Here is a 24,821-nt window from a genome sequence, read left to right on the forward strand (position 1 = left end):
GGCTACTATCAGAGGTACATCCCCAGGTACTCCGATATCGCGGCTCCCCTGACGGATGCTCTAAGAAAAACAGAGCCCCAAACAGTCGTCTGCAGCGAGACAAAGGAAAGAGCTTTTAGCGCCCTAAAGAGCGGCCTAACAAGCCAACCTGTGCTACGATCGCCAGACTACACAAAAGGGTTCGTTGTTCAGTGCGATGCTAGTGAGCGAGGCATGGGCGTTGTACTGTGCCAACGGGAAAATGGAGAAGTGGAACACCCCGTCCTGTATGCTAGTCGTAAGCTGACCTGTCGTGAGCAGGCGTACAGCGCCACCGAGAAAGAGTGTGCGTGTCTCGTGTGGGCCGTTCAGAAATTGTCATGCTACCTAGCCGGCTCGAGGTTTATCATTGAGACGGATCACTGCCCTCTCCAATGGCTGCAGACCATCTCTCCCAAAAATGGCCGCCTCCTGCGCTGGAGCCTCGCTTTGCAACAATATTCCTTTGAGGTGCGTTACAAAAAGGGGAGTCTCAACGGTAACGCCGACGGCTTAAGTCGAAGCCCCTAACGTAGGAATCCGCCTCAAAGTTGTTTGTTACTGATGTTTTCTTCCTGAGGCAGGATTTTTAACATATTGCTTTTGTTTAGTGTTTCTAAGTGATTATGTGCTTTCTAGTGCAATTTTCCAATTTGTGGACGCGTTCTGAGTGCTGCTTGACTACTGTAAGGAACTAGGCAGTAGTATAAAAGGGGAAAGAGCCTGGCAGAGCTTAGTGAGGGTTGTCTCGTGCTTGCTGACTGAGCGGTTGCGTTTCGGCGTAGTTCTAACGCTTGCTGGGAACGAGCACAAAAATGGCAACTCTCCCGAAGTCACTTTGCAGTGTCCTGTGTGATCCTGAACTTGAGAACGAGGCCTTCTCTGTGCGCTACGCTCAAGCAACGTCGAGGGACGACCGGTTTCGTTTACGAGCATCATCGAGCGACATCCCTCCGGACAGCGGATGCAGTCCCCTGACCATCGGGATCTCCTTCTCCCGGCGGGGCGGTCTGTTACGTTTCGCCTACAACGCGCGGTATAGCCGGCGCGGATGCAACGGACGCCGGGGCTTCGTTCAAAGTGGCGGTCATTTTGGGCCCGTTCATCGCTGCCGCAACGCCTCCCGCCAAACGCGTCCAGGCAGGTTTCAATGCCACGTGTCGTCGTGTGTGCGTGTGTGTGTGTGTGTGTGTGCATGTTGGTGCCCACGCTTGTCAAAGCGCGGCAGCCGGGGAGAGGAGCTCCCCAACTAGGAGGCGAGGAGGTCTGACCGGCGCCGGCCCGGCGGACGCGCCCGTCACATCTGTACATGTCCGTGCGTCGCCGTCTTGTGCGACTCATCCCAAGCCGTTCCTTCTTGCCCTCGACTCCGAGGGTATAAAAAGACAGCTGCGCCGGACGCCAGGAGAGACTTCGATTTCTTCCTTCGAGTAACGTGGTCGCCCTGACCAGCTGCTCTTTTGAGATGCCAGAATAAACAAGTTGTTCTGTTGCCAGTCGACTCATCCTTTGCCAGGACCTTCGGATGTTTCCAGTTGTGCCCCAGGCCGCCAGGCCAACGCTACCCTTGGGGCTTGCAACCCTTTTGCAACACCGCATACGAGACTTCTTTAAATCAGCCCCTAACTTATTTCTAAATTTCCTAAACTTTTTTAATGTCTCTCGATGATACGAACTTTTCAAAGAGTTCATTACGGGCTTTTATTCTGCGCAGCAGGTCTTCAGTTATCCACGGCTTTCTTCCTTTCTTGCTCTTTTTGTGTAACACCAAAGGAAATGCAGTGTCGTAAAGTTTAATCATTCGTTCAAGAAACTGGTTATAAAACGAATTCGGATCTTTCAACCGTTTAATAATGTTCCAGTCTACTAATGCTACTAAATGTCGAAAAATAAGTAATGTTGTTTTGTGTAATGTTCCGCCTCGAAATAACTGGATCGATTTTCTGGTTTCGGCATGAGGAAAAATTCGGGAGAAGGCAAAACTGTGCCATGTGATCACTGATATCAGTCATTAAAACGCCAGCTTCTAATTCATTTTTTCCATATGAAGTGGTTAGCGCATCCACCTTCCTTCAATGCAGGAGGTGCTAGGTTCGATCCCCAGTGCCAGTGTCGCCGGGTGTCCACCAGTTTTCTAATGAGTAGATTTTTCTCGGCCTGGTTCTTGGCTCTTCTGGGGTGAAATGCAAGGGAAAAGTGTCTTTGGCCAATCCCCCCCCCCCCCCCCAGCGTAGCAGTGGCCTAGTGGTTAGTGCATCCATCTCGCATGCAGGAGGTGCTGGGCTCGGTGCCCATTGTCGCAAGGTACCCACCGGTTTCGAACATGCACGCGCTTTCCTCTAGCCTGGCACTCGGCTCTTATGGGGTAAATTGCTTGGGAAAAGAGTCCTCAGTCAACCCCGCCCCCACTGCCTTCTCCTCCAGCGCAGAAGTGACCTAGTGGTCAGTGCATCCACCTGGCCTGCGGGAGGTGCTGGGCCTCATCCCCAATGCAGTCGAAAATACCTCGTGCCATGGCGCTCTTTGGCCATAGACGCCCTTGCACCATAAGAAGCCATAATCATCATGATCACTTCTAAACAGGAGTGCAGTGCTGCAGATCAGGTCCTTTACAGCGCAGTGCTTGATGACCTTCTGTATGCCTCTATATAAGTCGAATACTCCCAGTGATTCACACTTGCATCTGTGTAGTCACCAAATATGCACCACCAGCAGCCATTCTTGCCTACACTTAGAAGCGGCGCATAGGAACAATGTGTTGGTTCTTCAGAGCTGTATCATTGAAGCAAAATACCCAATTGTGCTAGATTTTTTGTATTGCACTTTGTATGAGGTGGTACGCTTCGTAGAGTTTCCCCACAGGATAACGTGGATGTGAGAACGCTTAAAAATAGCCACATTTTAACGCGATAGCATTAAAGGCACCGTTGTCCAGAAAACCCAGCGACGGCATTGAAAGCGAAAAATCATGAGCATGACACTGGCAGGTGCTGCCCAGAGAGCAACTTAGGAGGCAGGTGGGCCACATTGGTCACGTGACCTTGCGCCATCATCACAACCTGCCCATCGAATAGTGAGCAAACCACCCGCAATGGCAGTTAAATTAAGGTCGCTCAGGAAGAGCAACGTGGGTTGCACAAGGCCCACCAGTGGGAGCACCTGCCATTGCGGTGCAGTAGCACATCACTGAACTGCTGAACCATTGCGCCAGGAGGGGTATGAGGAATTCCAAGGATCTATGAAAGTAGAGAATGACTTTCTGCACATATGGGAATTAACCCATTACGCTATCGCGTTGTACATTTAAGGCGGTGCGTAAGTGTCCCCCCCAATTTTTGCAGCAATTCTTGTGTTATACTTATCATTTATGATGCTAATCAGTGCGGATAAGTTTTCACTTCATTTAGATAAGTTGTGATGTGAAATAAAATGTGAAATTTGTTCTGTATAAGCATAAACAAAATACATACTGTGTGGACGAATGTTTTTCATGTGTAATTCATCCAATCCTGCTTTTTAGGAAACAAAGATATTTCACTTTTTGTCCTGTAATGCATTACTGCTCTACGCCTTGTAACTTTTTAAGTTTGAAATTTATAATCTTGCATGTAGTCTTGTAACATGAAATACGCAAGCTATTACTGTTGACTTTGAGGGGATGGAGCGTTTTCAAGCAGTGTTCAAACAGCATTTTCGCCACCTTACCTTTTCACCTCTTCTGTGAAATACAAAAATTTCAGATTCTGATTTGAAGTGATTTGCTGTCAAAATGCCATCTTGGCAGAAGGTTGTATAAAAGTCTATTCAAGGCACGACTGGTACAGATACTGCAGCATTTCCCTAGCTCATTTCATTTCAGGCTCGTCATTTTATCGCTAGAAAGGCCACCTTAAGCCAGAACCAGCCAAACACAGCACTCTGGGTGCATCTGCAGTGAACTAGAAGCAGTATTGGGTAGTGGAAAAAGCAAAGGCCTGGGCACCCAAGCCACCTGAAGCCAAGAGCGTAGACTGTCTCTAGAGGCGCTGGCATGCTCTTCTCAAGGAGATGGAAGCACATGCATAGCTAGCTGTCCGTGCCTTGCTACTGGTGGTGGATTGTTGTTAGTGCTACAAATCAGCGTGCTTCTGTGTTTTTCCGAGTGAAGTTTCTGAAAGTGCCGCATGCGACTGTTTCTACATCCTGTCTGCATCTACTGCTGTTGGTCTGAGAGTTACGGTTGCAAGTGCCCTGTCGTGCCTCACCTATTTGATAAAGGATGTCCGCTACAGGTACCTGATAACCTCAAAGCTAAATCAGGACAAAGTCGAAAATCTATTCAGTACAGTACGACAATCAAGCGGTTGCAATCAACAGTTTATCATCACCGTGCCTTGCTTAAAAGGGCTCTGAAACACCTTCCGAGGAGAGCACATTAACTGACTTAATCACTGCACTGTGTTGCCATGAAAACCAGAGCGAAATAATATTCTCCTACACGCAGCAGACGACCCACAATCAGGCGTCAAAGTTGGCGAGCCCTTCCCTGCGACTTTTTCACACTCGCACTCTCCTCCGATCCCCGCAACTGCGTAGACATGGTGAGAGGTGGCCATTGGTTAGATTCTTTCAGACGTCAGGCAGCTACCGTGGCCGCGGCCAATAAACCGCTTAGCTCCGGCGGGTCGGGTAGCTCTGTTCCCAGAGGGTGGGTCGGTGAAGGAGCGCCTACATTGCAGCGTGCAAAAAGTGACGAGGGGAGAGGGAAAGGCGCGAAGACGCTGAAATTCAAATTTTAACTACCCATAACTCAGCTTCCACAAAGCACATTTAAAAAATCCTTGCTGGACACTATTCGTGAAGCGGCATGCTTCAATATCCCAGGCATGCCACAACTTTATTAGAGCCCCCTTCACAGCCCCTTTAAGCTTCTATGAACTTGCAAGATCTGTTACGAACGGAAATGCTGGGCCTGAGAAATGCTACATTATGCCCTGAGGGCATTTCTGTAGGGTTTTCTTTTACAAAGAAGTGATATGTGATCATGTAAAACAATTGTACAACTGGCAAGCAAAAATGTCAAATCATGGCAAATTGTCAAGGCAAAAGAAGAAAAGATTGTAAAATGAACAGTTGCAGCAAAAGTATGTGATGGGAAGGTAAGAACATAGATAATGCTCCAGCAGTATAGTAGGTAGCTAAAAAATTAAATAAATAAAAGAAACAGGAACACAATTTTCACACTGGAGCTCGTAGGCGCTGCACCAACAGAACCGGAAAACTGTCGTCGGCGGCTGCAACGAAACATTCAGGCACTCGATTATATTGGTTTATTATACATGCAGGAGAAAAATGAAGATTGATAAACTACATATGTGCGGCCAGCTATTTCACATATTTTGAAACTCTGCTGTTTTGCCGAGATAAATGTAGGCGGCATTGGCAAAGATTGTGATCAACATAAACCTTTCCTCGCGCCATTTGCTCCAGCAATGTAAGCCTGCAGCTGTTTCAATAGCTTGCCATGAAGGTGCAACTGGGTAGAAGTTGACAAAAAATTGAGAAATATTTATGTTAAACATGTGATTTGCCACTGCAGTACAGACTGCGTGCATTACGAAAAGAACCACTACAGCTGGGTAAATACCATGCGCTATGTTCCCATTGCTACAGATCTTAGTGCTGCTTACAACGAAAACATAATGATATATATAACACGAAGAAAAAATAAAGGTAGCATTCTGAAACTCCGCAACACCAAACCCGCTTGCTGCGTCTTGCTCCCGGGCTGCAACAGCTGATGCAGTAAACACAATTTGATTCAAACTCGCATTTCTCTGATTTTTTCTCTCCATATATGGCAGAGTTTGCGAAGGTTTACCATTATAGAAAGTTTGTTGCATGCTGCTTGAAAAGTGACAGCAGATTTCACGAGATGGAATTGTGAACAGAGGAACAGAGTAGCCATGAATGATGGGGATTACACTTGCTCACCTGACAAGGTTTATTCAGGACTTCCACATATATTTTTTTTTCTGTTCAATGTATACTACAAAGGCATGCAGGTATGTGCTTCCAAAGTCACCTCCAATGGTCTTGAGCCATCAGCCCCACACTTCTCCAGTCCAACACCTAAGAGCACAGCAGTCTTCTACCGGCAGTCCATATTATATTGAAATGGGCAGATGACGATGAAGAGAGATATTCGTCCCCGTCTGCCTTCAGCCTGTGGCATAGGACATTTTCGTTGTTGGCTGCTCGTGTCATATTTATCAATATGCACAGTTCCTTACTATGAGAAGAGGGCACACTCTCATAAAAACTGATGATTGAGGTGTGTGCATACCACTGCTTGTGCAAATGCAATTTTATCCGTCAAATGTCTGGACACCACTACACTAGCTTGCCTCTCTATGGATTGATGTGTATGTGACACAACGAATTGTCCTATTCATCCAGTATGCTAAGCAACAATCTCGTTCTTGGGACTGTCTTTTTCCAACTTTGCCCCACACTGTGCAGTACAATGATAGTTAAATTTCAGTGACACTACTGCCGTCATGTAGGAATGCATATCACTACTGCCACTAATACCACTTACAAGTGAATGGTATGGCAGGCAACCTAAGTATATTCAATGCATCCTCACGTAACACAAAACCTTGCAGGGCAACAAATGTTGGCATCGTGCACAAGGCCATTTGGCATCGTGCACAAGGCCATTAGTAATGACCGGCGCAGCATTTTTCCCACATGTAACATGAGTCCTTGCCACACATGCATGCTCAGTTCTCACTGGCTGTTCACAAGCATCCATTTGAGAGGCGATCTCGTGTGTCCCACTAAGGTGCGATTCAGCTGGCCTCAATGCTGCTACGCTCCTTGTCTTGACCCAAGTAGAAGAACTCCTTGTCCTCGGGTAGTGCTCCTGATGCCCGCAGCAAGTCGGCCTTGGCGCGGAAATACTGGCGGAACCAGTCGATGTGCTCGCGCTTGCGCTGCACTGAGATGTGCGGGTTCTTGGAAAGGCCCACCAGGACCAGCTCCATGAAGTGGCGGATGGGGCCCCGCTCCGGGAAGTCGGTGATCAGGTCCTCGAGGAATACGTGCTCCGCGAAGCTCACGCGCGCCTCCTCATCCAGGCCTGCAACGTTGTTCGCAAGGGTGTGCACTCAACTTTCGTTTTTCTGTTTGTTTTCATTTTCCACAAAAATGAAAGATGTAACACAGAAGTAGGAAAGAGTAGAAAGTGCTGTGTGCATGGATACACTTTGAGCCCAGGTGGTCACAATGCTTGGAAGCCTAGCTTGCTTACGATTTTGAGGATCAACTTTCCAAATGAAAGCCATTTATGTCACAACTTGTTACTACGTGCATACTCCATTTCACAAGTTGTTCTCAGTGGAGTGAAAGTGACGAGCTCGAGGCGACAACTTCCAGGCCCATCAGGTGGCTCAAGAGAGCGTAAGGAAACAATCACACTTGTGGAATCCATTACCTTGTACTCATGGCTTGCATCCAATTACGAACAGCTTGTGAGGTGGAGTATGTCACACCACCTTCACTAATGCACCCCAAGCCAGTGGCCTGCGCCAGCCGTAATTTGAAGCTTTTTACACGATCCCCAAAACTGAATTTGCCTTAACCCAAACAGCGAACAGGACCGGTTAGGGGTGACAAGTGCTGAACGCAAAATAATAAAAGGGCTGGGTTGGCTTACTTTCTTGCTTCCTCAGTGCCGAATATAAAACGAAACAAACGAGTATAGTAAAACCTCACAAATTCGGTCTTCAAGGAAGTGTAAAAACGTTTGAGTTATCTGAATGTTGAGTTATTGAATGGTCTCCATAAACTGCGAAAAACCGTGAAAGTAAAAAAATTTATTTCGTGAAAACCTGGACGATGACGATCTTCTTTTATGACGATAACTGTGCGACAATGTTGTTTTTTGCGTTCCATCAAATGCTTCAATTCATGAAGGATTAGCGACAAATCAATCATCGTTATAAAAGGTGTGTACCTATAGGCTTGGCTGGCTGAAAAGCGCAGCCGACATCTGCCGTCGCCACGGGCTGGCGGCAAGACTCCTAAAATAAAACGAAATGACCAAACTCTCTCTCATCCTATCAACAGGGGCCTGCCAATCATCAACCTGCCTGCCATTGCAGGCATGTCAGAGGGGCACGGAAACAATTCAATACGTAGTCCAGGTCTGAGGACGAATATTTGGATGGTCGCCTGTGGAGCAGGTCATACCTGCTCCACTTGGCGCCACTTCGGCAGCCCATCCGAATTAACCAATGCCAGCCCCAGGGTGTCCGAATGTACCAGCTTCCAACAACATACACTAACATGGGCATTTGGCAGGACTGTGGCGGCAGGTCCGAATTATCCTAATTTTCAAATTAAGGGGGGTTAAATTTACGAGCTTTTACTGCACCTAATTTAACAATAATACAGTACAAAACATACAAAAATTATGACCAACATCCTCATGCTGCATATAACTGTATTTGCATGAGCAGAAAACAATACACTGCTAGGTCTCGGCTCTTTTGTTCAGCTGAAAAGAAACCAAAGGGGAGCAGGAAGTGACAGCAAATGCCAAGGTCCACTGACCTGCCTCGTTGTCGATGGGGAACTTCCATAGCTTGCCCTGCTCTGTCCAGAGGATCATCTCCTCGTAGGCATTCTTGGGTGGCGGTGTCACCAGCAGATCCAGCTCCCGCTTCTGAAGTGCTTCCCACGTCTTCAGCTGTGGCACATCTGCACGCAGCCAAGTGAGAGCGAGTGAGCTATCAACTGTGTAGGCAGTCTGCATTCTTGCTACAAGGGGCACATGACTAACTTAGTTCTTCCCAGTACTTCAGTACAGCTGCCAGGCATGCATCTGTATTTACCCTTGCCGGCTGTCATCACATGCTATTGATTACGTCTAGCCTAACTTTCGGTGGAGTGATCTGCCCCCCTGTGTGGTCGTAAAGGAGCAAAAAAAAAAAAAAAGGCGTTGAAGTGGTTCCATGCAACGATAAAGAGATTCCATAAAGGGCAACGCTGACGCTGCACTGACTGCAGGCATGGCTACCAAGACAGCCTTAACATTTGAAGAAGACAGGCAATACGATGTCAGCAGGCGAGCAGCTTGCTTTCCCGTTTTACTGCTGCAAACGTGCTCCATAAATGGTGCACTTTTGACATTTCTGCAACTTCACAGTGAGCAATGCTGAAATGATAGTCTGCTACACCACAGACTGAACGTGCCTGCTGAAGTGTAATGTACAAAACGCAGCAGTGTTACATTCAGCTGATCCAGAAATAAGCAAGGTACAGTAAAACCTCGTTAATTCGAAATCGCTTAATTCGAACTTCCGGTTAATTCGAACTGACGGCCGGATCCCGGCAAAGCCCTGTGTATTTCAATGGGTAAAAACTCCCGATAATTCGAATATGCCGGTATCCACGTCGGTTAATTCGAACTAGGCGCCGATGGCTGGCATTGCTCCTCGCATATAGAAGTCACCTCGTAGCAAATACAATGCGCTGAAAATTTTAAAAAATGCAGAATGATGAGAAAAAAATAAGCCAGCACGCATGAGGTGAGACGTGAATTTCGTTGCCCGAACCAACCCTCCGGTGCATGCCGTAGCAGGTTTTCGCTGCCGGAGCGTCGAAGCATTGGCTTGTCTATTTTTGGCTGACGCGCGGTCACGTGGGTAGCCACCCTACCGCGGGCGCCGCCTATGCTCCGGCTACGGTGGCTCCGGCGCAAGCCGTTGCAGCAGGTCAACTAAAGGACTACCTTGCCGATTACTCGCTCAGCAATGTGTTCAATGCAGATGAAAACGCGCTTTATTTTAAGTTGCTGCCGAACAAGACTGTCAGTTACAAAGGCGACACGTGTTCAGGCGGGAAGAGAAGCAAGGAAAGAGTGACGGTGTTGGTGTGCGCAAACGCGACTGACTGGCACGGAACGGTGCCGCTTGCTAGTTATATGCAAAGCAGCGAAGCCTCGCTGCTTTAAAGGGCTAAAAACTCTCCCTGTTGATTATACTTTCAACAGAAAGTCGTGGATGACGCGAGCAATTTTCACTGATTGGCTGCGCACACTCGACAGGAAGTTCGCGGCACAGAACAGGAATGTTCTGTTGTTCGTCGACAACTGTTCAGCCCATTGCGACATCAGCGGTCTGAAGGCGATCCGTCTGGCATTTCTGCCGAAAAACACTACGGCTGTGCTGCAGCCTATGGACCTTGGGGTTATTAAAAACCTCAAAACACTGTACAGGCGCCACCTCCTAGAGCGGATTCTTGTGTGTATGGACAGCGGCAAATCGTACGACGTCAATCTCCTCGGAGCCTGCCACATGCTGGCAACATCGTGGAATGCTGTCAAGGCGGACACAGTCGCGAACTGTTATCGAAAGTGCGGCTTCATTGAAGGCCCAGAAGCCTGCAGCACGGCAGAGCTGGATGCTCAGTGTGATGACTCCGTCGCGCTGCACCCTGCCTACGCTGCTTTATCGGAGGGTGTTGACTTCCAGAGCTTCGTAGACTTTGACAGCGGCGTGGAGACATCGGGGCGGTTAAGCGATGCCGAGATTATTGAAGCGGCCTGCGGTGACCAGATGCCGCACAACTCCGGCGCAGCGAGCACAGCTGACAGCGATGACGAGTCCGACGGAGGCGACGATCCATTGCCACCACCGAGTGCATGTGAACCAGCGTCACCACTCGATCTGGCTGCGCGCTACTTCTCCGCCGATGATAATTCGGACGCTGCGTTGGAGCTGTTGGGCAAGTTGCAGACGATGCTTGTTGTCGAGTCACGGCAAAGAAAACGAAAACAAATGCGCATCACCGATTATTTTTCTCTTTGATATGCTTTGCCAATCTGCTGTTAATAAACATGTTTTTGAAGCATAGTGTCATATTTAATCATTAAGCTTGCTGCTTACGCGAATGCATTTTGATGTTACCTCCAACCGCATAAACAAATTAACTTTATTTCCCTCGACATTCGGGCTCTATGATTTTAATTCGCGCAATCGCCCGCCGCAAATGTGTAGTAGCGCGTAGTAAGAGATAACGATCTCAGATATGCCTGTTTTAGCTTCGGCCCGTGCTGCCGGGCGTGATGGCCGCTTTTTTTAGCGCCCGCTCGTTAATTCAAACTCCGCTTAATTCGAACAATTTTCCGGTCCCCCTCGAGTTCGAATTAACGAGGTTTTACTGTACCAAGCATGCATAAAAGCATGCAATCTACCCATTACCCTCCTGAAGTGAACCTCCAGCACTCTAGCTAGGTGAAATCACTATCACTAGATCAAGACTTTCAAAGCCTGGAAGCATGACACAAAAGAAGCACAAGTTAGCTGCAACTTGACAGTTGCCGGAGAGACCTTTAATTAGAGCTCCAGCCCACTCTTGCTTCCAGAGCACTATTACACGACTGCTATGTCCATCACTTGCACAGCGGCAAGTACATCATGCCAGTGCAGCCCATTCCTGAGGCAGAATTGGGCAGCGGTGCTGGTGCAGTGCTGGCATATTGGCAAATGGAGTGGCATATTCAAGTGCCAAGCAGCGGCATGTTTGGTTCACATACGCCCTTGCTTTGTGCTGGGAGACACACATTTGAATATCTGCAAGACTGAATTGGTGATTACCGTAATTAATCGGTTCTAATGCATCCTGTACTGCACTGGGCACCCAATTTTCATGCTTGTCAAAGCAGAAAATACAAAACGTGAGAAGCACAGTGGAATAGCTCGGCCTTACATCTACAAATATGAAAAGGCAGAACTAACTCACCAGAATGAAATGCATTCATACTAAAACAACCGCAACATACGTATACAAGAACACAGGAAAGGACATTTGCTCAATGCAAGCACTCTACTGCATTGTGTACTTTCCCGTCTGTGTTCCCATCTCTGCTATGCTTGTTTCAGCAAGAAATCTTACCAACTGCAACCACAAAAATGCTTACCCACCATCTGGTGATCGTAATGACACTGGTGCTGTTGCTAGCACGGTTTCGATTTGGCACCTGACTGCAACAGGCATACCATTTGAGGGTCGACTTGAGGGCCCATTTTTTGTTAAAAAAAGGTGTGCATTTGATCGGGTAAAATACATACTGCAAATGGAGTGGCCGGGCATACAAGTCCCTGAGCATGTGCACTGTGCCAGAAGACTTCAGCATAGCGCTGAATCTGGGCTTCTCAGAGAGGCCATGCCAACCTGGTGGAGGGCTCCTCAGTGCACAGGGAAGCAAGGGTCCAGAGCATGTTCAGCATGTCTCTTTATGTACAAATTTAGTCTTTGTATGTGCGCTCTGTACAGTACTAGTTTACATCACCTGCTTCTTAACGTTCACCAACAAGCCACATAATCTGATGCTAGAGCCATCTAAATGGCCACCTCATAAAAAGGCAAAGGAAGCTAAGGTCACCAGAAAAAAATGCATGCCCTTTTTCCTCTGCTAATGCCTAGTCGGCACTCAGCCACCAGTAAAGTCAACCAGGCTTTCTCTTCACCAGATGCCACTGATGGTATGCTTCCTCGAAGACCTCTGGTGCTTTGAAAGCAGGGAAGACCACACATACAAAAACTCCAGGCAGTTGAAACATAGTGCAAAACACTACTGCTGAGAGGCTACCAAAAAAAAGTGAGCAGTGGCCAGCTTTTTATGTTCTGCGAGGCCATATCTAGACTAGTGCTCTCTGCTGAGTTCACAACAAAATTGTGTATAGTGATGCACCTGTCCACATGTATCCAGGATTTCACTGCAATGGAGTTGAACTGTATGTTTCAGGAGTGGTCAGTGGTGACACGTCTAATCAAACACAACGATGTCAGCTAAAGATTTGACGTCTCTGCTCTCTTAGCTGCGTTATAAGAATTCACTCATGCGACATCTGTATGCACTAGTCCCAAGAAAATGTTTCATTCAGGGTCTCACAAATAAAAGAAGCTCACCTAATAGTAGTCAGATTTGAACCACTTTTTAAAGGAGGTTCTTTGGATGAGCTGGAAACCATTGGATCAACTGCAGGAGTGCGATGCCAGACGTACCTGTGTTCTCTTCGATGTCCTTGGAGAAGATGCCAAGGCGCCTGTCTGTGTCAACGACCAGCTTCTCTTCAACACTGCTCCCCACAAATACACAATAAAAGAGAACAAGCTACCATAAGGCCCGGCAACTTCAATCAGTAAAATTTTGCAACTTCAGCAAATGCTTTATCATGCATACCTAGTTAATGCTGAGCAAGGAAGAAGCGTTTCGCGGTCCCAGTGACTTTGAACTAACAATGTTTTACTGTGTTCCAAAACATAATTAGTGCAGCCACAGGTGCCTTTCAGGTTAATTGACACTGCGTAGTCTGGCAATGGCAATCATAGCAATTCAGTTAGTAACACACCGAGGCCTCTCAGAGCACTGTGCACCTCCAGAAGCAAGCAGCATGAAGCAGGATGGGTTGGCCACGACATGTGTGACAGAAAGGACACACAGAACACCTCATGCCCTGAGCTGAAAACTGCTGGAGGGGCATGTCTGGGAACCCCAGCCAGACAGCTACTCACTAAGAGGCTTCTGTTTGTGAATTGCACTACACTGCTGTGCAACTGCTTTTCTCTGACCCTACTGGCTTTGGCTCTACTGCAGCACAAAACCAGACAAAAAAGCCCTTGCATTTCAAGTGCCCCCTCTCAGCTTTTCTTCAACAAATTTTAGGCAAACTTCAGCCCAAATGGGGATAAACTTTGAAGCGAAACTCTCCCTCTGAGAAAATGTATGAAGAAGTGCACGAGGTCACACACAAATATATGTACAGACTGTCAAGAGTTTAGAAGCCCAAGGTGTTTGCTTCTGGGTCGTGTTGTGTGGCTTATTATGCAATGCTAGTGTTCCAAATCTCTTGAAAGCGAGATGAACTCTCGATCCTATGCCTCCAAAAGTTAGGACTGCTACAGATACTAGAAGAATCCCACTACATGGTTTAGAAAACCCTTTAGGCCTTTTACTTGTGACAAAAGCTGAATATATAATGCAAGAAGAATCAATGCATTTTCAACACACATGGCACTGCAACACACAAGCAGGATAATCTTGCAAGGTGAATCTCAAATTAATTCCTCAAAGCCTCCACAGTACAACGATCTCAGTGCTTCAGCTTCACATGTCAACTGCAATGACAAGCTGTTGGCAATGAAGCGGGCCCCGGAAGTTGCATTACGACAACTTGGTTTCGTAAAGCCAGAAACAAGGCACCACATATCAGCCAATGCAGCACTTTAAGCACATGTACTAATTCTTCCTTTGAACTGCCTGCTTTGTTTGAGAGGCTACTCATGAAATAAAAAAGAGATTTTTTAATACATGTTCTCACAACTATATTTACACAGCACCCAGGCGATTCTGTGAATGGGGACATTGGAAGCACAGCAGGCAATCCATCTGTGCCAAGACAGACTTGATTCGAAACTCTCATCACATCTCATGACTCATCATCAATGGTGCATCATCATCATCATCATCAGCCTGACTACTTCCACTGCAGGGCAAAGGACTCTCCCATGTCTCTCCAATTAACCCTGTCCTTTGCCAGCTGCCCGCAAACTTCTTAATCTCATCCGCCCACCTGATTTTCTGCCACCCCCTGCTATGCTTGCCTTCTCTTGGAATCCATTCTGTCAGCGGTTATCTTCCATTCGCATTACATGCCCTTCCCAAGCCCATCTCTTCCTTTTGATTTCGACTAGGATTGCGTTGACCTGCGTAGTTCCCTCATCCACTCTGCCCGTTTCCGGTCTCTTAACGTTACACCCATCATTTTTCTTTTCAACAGCTCGCTGCTTTAACTTGAGCTGAACCCTTTTCGTTAGCCTCCACGTCTCTGCCCCGTATGTGAGTACTGGTAAGATACAGCTGTTGTATTTTTCTCTAGAGGGATATATTGGTAAACTGCCATTCATGATCTGAGAGAACCTGCCATATGCACTCCACCTCATTCTTATTCTTCTAGTTATTTCCTTCTCATGATCCGGATCAGCTGTCACTACCTGAACTAAGTATACGTATTCCATTATCACTTCAAGCACCTCGCTACCAATTGCAAACTGATGTTCCGTTGCCAGACTATTGAACATTACTTTGGTATTCTGCATGTTAATTTTTAGACCCACCGTTCTCCTCTGCCTGTCTAGCTCATTGATCATGCTTTGCAATTCATCTCCTGAGTAACTCAACCAGGCATTGTCATCAGTGAATCGCAGATTATTTAGGTATTCTCCATTAACTCTTATCCCAACTGTTCCCAATTCAGGCCTCGGAATACATCCTGTAAATAGGTGGTGAATAGCATTGGCAAGATCATGTCTCCCTGCCTGACACCCTTCTACTCTTTATCACTCTGGTTATGAAGAAATCAGATTATCATCACAAGACTAACTAATACATGCTGAGTGCTTTGCAGACAGAGATGCAGCAGCTTGCAATGTAAACACCATTTTTAAAGCACTGTTGCCAACAAATTCCTTTCAAAACAAGCTGTTTCTATTGTGCAAAAAATAAATATAAAATACATACCTAAACTTCTTCTAGGTCTGCTTATTCTGTAGTGCAGTGCTATGAAAAAGAGTGCATCTGCATAGCTTGCACTTTTCTCGACAAAAGACAACTCACTGCAGCGAAATAGAGAACTGAACATGTTGGTACGACTGCATCATGATGCACAGAGTGACTTGCAAAGTAGGGACGACAAGGATATCCGTGTTATAAAAACAAGTGCTGTTAGTCAGTGCTCACTTCGTTTCTCTTCCATCATCCTCGTCTTGTGAGCCGCACTCTCCAGCAAATCCTGGCTTGTCCCTGACAGTTAGGAGGATAACAGTACGAGTTTTTCTACTTGAAGGCAAGCTTCCAGCCAGTTTACAATTCCGATTCAGAAGTAAGGATAGTTACGAATCTTGAACACAAAGCAGGCAGCAACCCGTCACTCTGGGCGAGCCCCTTATCCTCAATGGCACAGGCTGGGGCCTAAATTTTTATTTCGCTTTCAGTTCCGCCACAATATTTGCTATTCTGGACCACACAAGCTGTTGTGACGGTGACTCACCGTTGCTGGCTGCCCGCCGCCTGCCGCCGAGCAGCGGCCTTCGCATCCTTGCTGACCTGCTCAGTCAGTGCGTCGATAGTGCCCGGCCGGAACTCGCTCTGGGTTACACCGAGGTCATGGGCACGATCCCCACGTGTGTACACACCTTCTCGCCTGCCCTGCCTGGCCTTCTTGCGCTCGATCTTCATGCCGACAAACAGGTCGCTGTGCGCAACAAACAAGAGTGAGTTAGGACACCTTTCAGAGCTGAAGCAACGCCCTTGAAAGACAACAGGCCTTATTATAGTGAAGGTAAGCTGATGCAAACGTCTATATGGTTTTTGTCAAGAATAATGGCTGTCCTAGTGAACATTGTGTGAAGAAACTTGAGGTCTATCAAGAAAACCTGAAACATATTTGCCCTATGCAAGATACTTTTTGACAAGGACTGAGGCATCTTGTGACTGTTACACACCTACTTTCACCCCCTGAAATTAGGCGCTGTTGCTAAGGGACACAGCATTCACCAAAACTATTTCTGCTCAAAACGAGAGGCATTAACAGGTTTTTCACAGCGGGGTCATGAATTAGTAAGTGTATCCACAATAGGACAGAGGCCAGGAAGAAAGACAGGAAGCTGACTCAACAGACCGTCTTTTCATAAAAAATATGGTGGGAGCTAGTCTGAAGCATCTTTAGTGCAGTCACAGGAGCCAGGCATGTTAATTCTCAATGCACAGTCTGGCAGTGGCAATCTTAGCGATTTAGTTGGCGTACCCAGGCCTCTCAGAGCATTCTGTAGTCCCAGAAGCAAGGAGTATGAAGCAGATTGGGTTGGCAGTAGTGAGGAAATATGCATCAGTGAAACAGAAAGCATGTGACATACCTAATGATGATGTTGAACCAATATAATAAAGCAAAAAAAAAATACAAAACAGAGACCACAGTAAGGCTAAAATAAATTGGAAATGATGAGTTGTCCAGAAAGCTATGATTAAAGAAGAATCTCAATGACACAAACGCAGTGAGTATGAATTTAAGAACGACACGAATTTTTACAATTCCTTGGTGGAAGTGCACTGTGTGCAATGTGCAGAATTTCGGATGTTTCGAACATTCTCCCGCCCCACTGCGGACCATACGCATGCGTGAGCCACGACCGCACCGTCGAGCACTAATGTTGCCTGCACATCGCCAACTGCGCAACTGCTAGTCACACTTTGTCCGTTTTGAATTAGGTATACAATGTTTTTTATTGCAGCCCTATGAGATTTATATTATTGAGATTCTACTGTACTTGGTCATGCAATTAAGTGTAGGAAGACAAACTAGGCCCACTGTACATAACAATCATTTCTATTGAAATTACAGATGACTACCATATCAATGTGCAACTGATATTCAGACCTTACTGCTATTGCAATGCACCTGCTGAGAAGATATAATAACAGGGCTTCTAGCCGAAAATAACGTATTTCCTGGCAGACAATGACCACAATAATGATCCCATCTATCTGACCTCTTCATAAGTTTGCTGATGTGGCCTTCACTTTTTAAGAAAACTGAGAGGTCTTCCTGAAACTGGCGACTGCTGGAAGTTTACATCAGTTTTCCTTGTATAATGAGTTACACAGAAGAAATTCAATTTTATTATTTTAAACCAACTTTCACTCTTGCCCAAAATTCCACAGCTGTATTCACTTCTTCTAAAAGGCTGTACTGCTTCACAAACAACGATGGACTGCTTGCTTTCTGTCCTGCAGTTCCTTTAATCAAGGAGGACTAGAGATTTGAAATTTCAAAACAAGACAGCTACTGTAGTTACACGATTGTAATTCGCCTTGAATGTAAGCCAACCACCCCCTCTACATCACATTTCCGAAAAAAAAAAAAAAAGAACTTGGAGGTCGTTTATGCTTGGCCTATATTAATGGAACGCGATAGCACTATCCTGCGGCCTCCGCTTATCGCCAGCTGTTATTGGCTGCCGCGCGTGAGAGCGTCCATGGGCACATTCCAAAACGAAAATGTATTAATCAGTAGACTACTCGTCCACACTTGCGCCATTGTCCTCACTAGCGCTGCCATCGTGATCGCTGCTGCAGTCCCACAGCTTGTCGTTCTAACATCGTCGTGCAGCGAAATCCCACACCTCGCGAACAGCTGCACCACGACATCGTGTGGAACAGCTAAAAATTTTGCTTTGCTGCAGCTGCTACACCAGTATCACCCATTGCGAATGGCGAACTTGCGGCCCAGCATGCAGCTGTTCATTTCTTCAGCGTAAAGAATGACAGCCATCTTGAATGTAGCCGTGAACGAGCGCCGGTCGCTAACCGGACCTGGAGCACAAATGACGAAGCACTACATTAAAAACTTGTGAAACGTGGCAGGCAGTAGTCAAATGCGTCAAAGCCAAAGAGAAACTACGCATGAACAGCGTTCGCTCTTTTGTTGGCTACCGACACTGCCCGGCGCCGCTGCATTTCCGAGTGGCGGTGGCGCCACGGTTGGAACAGCGGCCCTTCCATCAACTATCGACGATCCCTTGAGCGCCGAGTACGCGGTTGAAAGTAAACAAAAAAAGACTTGGACGACGCCTATTAAGACTAGAACACGAATGCGTTATCAGCCGCTGCTGCTTATCAGCAGCCGCAATCTGCGGCCACGTGTGGGGAGTGGGCTGGTGCTGGTTTGCTGCTCATCGACAGCCACCATCGGCATCGGCTGCCATGCGTGGGGTGGGGATACTGGTTCTGTGTGTTGACATAGCAGCTGCTCAAGGTCAGCACCAAGAGCGATCTACGGAGCCGTGCGGCAGAAATGCAACCGCGCTGTAGCATGCCTCATATCTCGTTTGACTCGCCTTTATTTATGGTGCAATGCTTTGCTTTCGATTTTATGTCAACCCCCCTCCCCCACTTTAGATTTTCAAATTGTGAAAAATAGGTCGAATTACAATCATGTAAATACAGTAAGCAATTTCGAATTAACATCACTCCCGCATAGTAGTGCAGTCCAGAACAGCTGAATGCTTGGTGGCGAATGAATGTGCACAGCAACCTCATGCATGAAAAAGCCCAGCATGTCAACACAACACATTAACACTATTGGCATTGCTGTGCTCATCGAAGTAGCATCTTGGCACATTAAGGGGACACTGCAGAGAAATTGAAGTTGGCCTGTACAGACACATTACTGCATTCTAACAACAAACACACAAGTAATTACACCAGCACACTTGTCCGTTAAGTCAGGTATGAAAACGCAGAATGCAGCCTAATAGACTACTGTAAATTTAATGCAGATAGCTTTGATGTGCCTCGAAGTACATCACTGCCACCGTTGTGAAATATAATGTGCGTGTGCATGAATCCTGCATTGAAATTAAGGTGCCTGCTGTCACTGATGTCCAAGTAAACACATAGCACCGATGTGTTCGAGCCCTTTCCCCTCATTACATGCTCCACATGCACAGAAGTGATGATGGACAACTTGCATATTTTTAACAGTATTGAATGGCAACAAGATGGTGATGTAGCATAGATCGATCAGCTCCTACCTCAACGTTGCTGTGTTGTCCTTGTCTGGGACAACGTGCTGGTTACCCTGCCTTTCCTCAGCGTGCATTCTGAGCCGTGCCAACAGCTCTGATTCTGTGCGCTCCGTGTCATCGCCGAGGCTGGCTGCAACGTTCCTTGCAGCGTCCACAACTGCTTTACCCAGGCCACGGACCCTGCACCATAGCCGCAATAAAAACAGAGGTGGTGGCAAACAACTTCGTAACGTTTTGCCAAAGTCATGCTGCCCCACACTTCCCACTAGGGTGTTTCAATGCAATGTTATTTCCCACAGTCATGCCCTACAGTGCAGTAACTTCACACATAAGGAATACTGGAATGCATGCATGCATGCATGCAGTATATCTTCGTAATGCGCAGTGTATCAAATATGATACAGAGCGTAAAAATGTGAGAAATTTAATTTTTCTGCTCATGTACTACATAAATTGTTAGCACGCTCGAAGCAACGGTCTTCTCCAATATATTTATCTAAGCAAGGTCAAAGTGTTGGCTGCCAGACATGCAGGAGGCCCAATAAATGATAAATTCGTAAAAAGCTAGCCGTAATGGCAGAACAGGAAAAAAATTTCTGTAGCCCTAATGATACATTCACAGATTACGAAGATGCTTTGCATTTTGCACTGCATTTACTGTATAAGACCACGTATTTGCACACTGTTTCATGGTCCTTACACATTCCAGAGTATCCAAATTAGCTCAATACAGCTACGCTGTAATAATTTTTTCCCTAACGAATCTCAAAGTCTTACTTGTGCCTTCAAGGGGTCATCAATGATGAAATCCTGGATGTTTATAACTTTTTCAGTTCATAACATTTTCAACACCCGGGCATCAATCGACATACAATCATACAATCAGCGGAGAACTTTTGTTCAGCGTGCAAGGAATGGTAAGCAGGCAATTAAAGGCGGAACTAGGCAACAGATGATGGTTTTGAGGCCACATGCTTCTATGAATCTGGCTTGCAGCTCTGTGCTGCTCTACTTTTGTGCATGTGTTGCTTCTATAACTCGGCAACTGTAGCAAAGTGTTGCTCAGTTTGCTGGTCAATGCACTGCTTAAGCGCTCCGCATAAGTTGATGCAGAGTGTTACACAGTGATGCATCACTCTGATAAACACTTGTCACCATCCAAAATGTCAGTGAGACTGAGCATAATTGTTTTTTAGTGTGTGTCACGCAACTTACAAATTCTGGTTCTTAGTCATTTCTTGCAGAACAATTATATGTACACATTTTTACTCTGTAGACACACTCTACTAACCAATGACAACCTTATAATGAATACCATTTAAATATTTCTCCGTACCATAATATTTCTCACCTTGTCCTTAGTGAACCACTAGAATTATGGAGTTCTAAATTCATAATCACACAAGTGAACAAATGAATGCATAAGTGGTGAAAATCACGAGACCACAGCTAGAGCTACTACTGAGACACAAGCAGTGAACAAATACCAGGAACAGCACTGACTCCTAGCAAGCATTTCATTTTGGCATTTACATAAAATTGCTTATTACGAATTTGTCACATGCCCAAGTTGATTCATATTACGACATTGGTGTCATATAGCATACACCAGAAAGACTAGGCACACCTTGTGTCAGGGTCCCTTTGAATAAACTACATCTGATTCCTTCAAACTTTTCAAAGTAAATTCATTTTGGTGCAAACATGTTTACCATGCCAATTCGTTTTGCCACTCTTTGGTGATGTAGTGGCACAGTTTATGCACAGAATAGAAAAACCAATTGTACAGCTACAGAAAAAAAAGATCGCACTTTTCTGCCTCTTCTTTCAATGCTGGCTTCCTCGGCAGTCCAGGCTTGGCCATTTTGAAGGATATGCTGTTGGGATCTGTGCTTGCGATGGACTCGATCTGTGAGAACAAAGACTCCCCTGTCACACTGCTTTCAAAGACTGACAGTTGTTGGAGATTCTCAGTTAGTCAAAAGAGTAGTAGACTGGGACTTAATTTTACGTATTTATTTATTTACATATACTGCAGCCCTGCTGGGGCTACTGCAGGAGTGGGGGAGAAAAAAACCCACAGAAATAGCATAATGAACAGTTAGGAGCAAAATCATAGATTTGCAATGATAATCAAAAAGTGTTTTAATTGCAGTAAGCGTGCATCACCAATTCCAGTTCAACAACATGAGGGGAGAAACTAAATTTTAACACGTCTGTGTGTGCATGAATAGGTAACACATTCAAAGAATGATGGTACCTTTTAGATAAAGGTTTCGCAACTAGCAGGTACTGCTGCTATAGATGTGCTTAAATTATATATGGGCATCACCTGCCCGCACCTGCCCTGGAGGACAAGTGGACACACAGGGCACACAAATCAATGTGTCTGCTCCTTCACTCATTTCATATCAGGCACCCCTATGAGAAAGACACACAAGCAAACTGGCCCAACAGTGTTTTTTAACAACTCTCCCCAGCCGCTGAATTCAAAACTGACCTCTACATGTAAGCCTGGTGAACACTGTCTGCATGTTGCCTCTGCAGCTGGTACACAACACGGCAGAAAAAAAAAGGGGAAAAGAGTGGAGATGCACGGCTTGCCCACATTATCCGCCAGATATGGCTGCTCTTCAAGAAGAGTAAACATTACTTTGAGACTAGTTTCATATCACACGCTTAAATTATAAACCAGATGGAAACTTCGTTTTCGCTTGGATGTGACTGAGAAGAAGGAAATTTTTGAAGAGGAATACGGCTTGCAAGAAAAGCATGTTGGCAATGCTTTCCTGCCAATATGGAAGTTCCACAATAGGTTAATACAAGGGCTGGTTTAAGAAGTGGTACAATGTTCACAGAAGGATTATCAGAGCAAGAAGATGGTCACATAAATGAACAAACAGAACAAACCTGCCCTGGTTTGACTTCTGAAGAAGTGGGAGAGATAAGATACACAAATACACTATTTACACAATAATACATATATACAGGTTTCACGCGTGTTGAGTCCATAAAAGAAGAGAAAGCACACTCGCACAACATATGTACACTGCAGCTGGAGGGGGGCGTCCAGCTGTTGATCGTCCAAGGTAGCACACACAGAGCGTTCGGTCACTGCGCGTAACTACCTGGCGGAGAACAGACGGGATGTCAAGCCCGTCTTTTGCAGGGATGCACAGAGGCTCACCGAGGTTCGCTCACTGGTGCGCGCACTGCCCTGCGGCCACAATAGCGTCTTTAGGGAGTCTGGTAGTATGCCCAGCGCCCTGAAGGCCGCGAGCATATCACGACGAGCATCGGCAAACGCGGTAAAGCGAAGGAGCACGTGCTCCAGTATTTCCACTGCCCCGCATCTGTCACACACATCACTTGTCGCGATTCCGTGACGTATCCGTCGTTCCCCAGGCCACATGCAGCCAGTTACCAGCCACGGTGGCTCAGTGGTTAGGGCGCTCGGCTACTGATCCGGAGTTCCCGGGTTCGACCGCGACAGCAGCATTTCGATGGAGGCGAAATGCAAAAGGTGTCTGTGTGCTGTGTGATGTCAGCGCATGTTAAAGATCCCCAGGTGGTCGAAATTATTCTGGAGCCCTCCACTACAGCACCTCTTTCTTCCTTTCTTCTCTTAGTCCCTCCTTTATCCCTTCCCTGAACACCATATGTGAGACAGATACTGCACCATTTCCTTTTTAATAATAATAATAATAATAATAATAATAATAATAATAATAATAATAATAATAATAATAATAATAATAATTGGTTTTTTGGGGAAAGGAAATGGTGCAGTATCTGTCTCATATATCTTTGGACACCTGAACCGCGCCGTAAGGGAAGGGATAAAGGAGGGAGTGAAAGAAGAGAGGTGCTGTAGTGGAGGGCTCCGGAATAATTTCGACCACCTGGGGATCTTTAACGTGCACTGACATCGCACAGCACACGGGTGCCTTAGCGTTTTTTCTCCATAAAAACGCAGCCGCCGCGGTCGGGTTCGAACCCGGGAACTCCGGATCAGTAGCTGAGTACCCGCTGCTGTGGCTCAGTAGTTAGGGCGCTCGGCCACTGATCCGGAGTTCCCGGGTTCGAACCCGACCGCGGCGGCTGCGTTTTTATGGAGGAAAAAAAAACGCTAAGGCGCCCGTGTGCTGTGCGATGTGGTTAGGCGCTCGGCTACCGATCCGGAATTCTCGGGTTCGAACCCGACCGCGGCGGCTGCGTTTTTATGGAGAAAAAACGCTAAGGCGCCCATGTTTATGGAGAAAAAACGCTAAGGCGCCCGTGTGCTGTGCGATGTCAATGCACGTTAAAGATCCCCAGGTGGTCGAAATTATTCCGGAGCCCTCCACTACGGCACCTCTTTCTTCCTTCAATCCCTCCTTTATCCCTTCCCTTACTGCGCAGTTGAGGTGTCCGCCGATATATGAGACAGATACTGCGCCATTTTCTTTTCCCAAAAACCAATTATTATTATTAGCCGAGCGCCCTAACTACTGAGCCACCGCGGCGGGTTAATATTCAAGTGCTGCCGTTCGGGTCTACTGCTGAGGCGGCGGTTAGCAGTGACAGCATATGATCAGCGATTTTCCCGTAGCTTTTTGTCTTCGTGACTCGCGTTTTTTTTTCCATATTTCAAGATGAATACATGCCAAACAGCTAGCTGAAGTTTCTAGTCTTTCTGACCTTCATGTCGGAGAGCAGAGCCGACAATTTGTCTAGCGCTGCTTTCTTCTGGTCAGCTGGCTCATCGCTCTTGGCCGGCTGTTCGCTCTTGTCTCCCGGCTCGTCGGAGCTCTGGCCACTTGACGCACAGAAGGGCCTGGCAAAATGCTGTCCCCATCGGCCCGGCCTTGTACCACGAAGTCGCTGGACGCACCGCACGCCAGCAAGCATGGCTCTGCAACGGGATCACTTCTCCGGTTAAGCGCGCAACACCCACGTCGCAACAATAAGACAGCAAGAAATGCGCTGCTGTTCTATCCTTTGTTGTATTAGTAAAACGAGGGCCAAAGAGCGATGTCCATGGCCTCTTGGTAAAAATTCGCACCTGTGGCTGAAACCAACACGGGAATAACACATGGACGCCGCCATGATTGGTGTGCTACTGCAGAGCCCTTCGCGTCGGCACCAAAAACTACTTTTTATGGAAAATTTGTTGTTGCGTCATCGAG

At 46.6% G+C, this 24,821-nt stretch overlaps 1 protein-coding gene across 1 annotated transcript; it reads right to left on the reverse strand.

Annotated features, from left to right (window-relative positions):
* Positions 1-5,971: 5,971 nt before the first annotated feature.
* On the reverse strand, positions 5,972-24,779 carry mRpS31 (mitochondrial ribosomal protein S31). Its single transcript, XM_077632718.1, has 8 exons — positions 24,698-24,779; positions 24,334-24,547; positions 21,465-21,562; positions 19,660-19,833; positions 16,119-16,322; positions 13,075-13,148; positions 8,617-8,763; positions 5,972-7,141 (listed from the first exon to the last, which is right to left on the reverse strand). Exons 1-8 carry the CDS (start codon positions 24,739-24,741, stop codon positions 6,852-6,854), a joined length of 1,245 nt encoding a protein of 414 aa, XP_077488844.1. The 5' UTR covers positions 24,742-24,779; the 3' UTR covers positions 5,972-6,851.
* Positions 24,780-24,821: the final 42 nt, after the last annotated feature.

This window comes from Amblyomma americanum, chromosome 7, assembly GCF_052857255.1.
Source record: "Amblyomma americanum isolate KBUSLIRL-KWMA chromosome 7, ASM5285725v1, whole genome shotgun sequence".
NCBI lineage: Eukaryota > Metazoa > Arthropoda > Arachnida > Ixodida > Ixodidae > Amblyomma > Amblyomma americanum.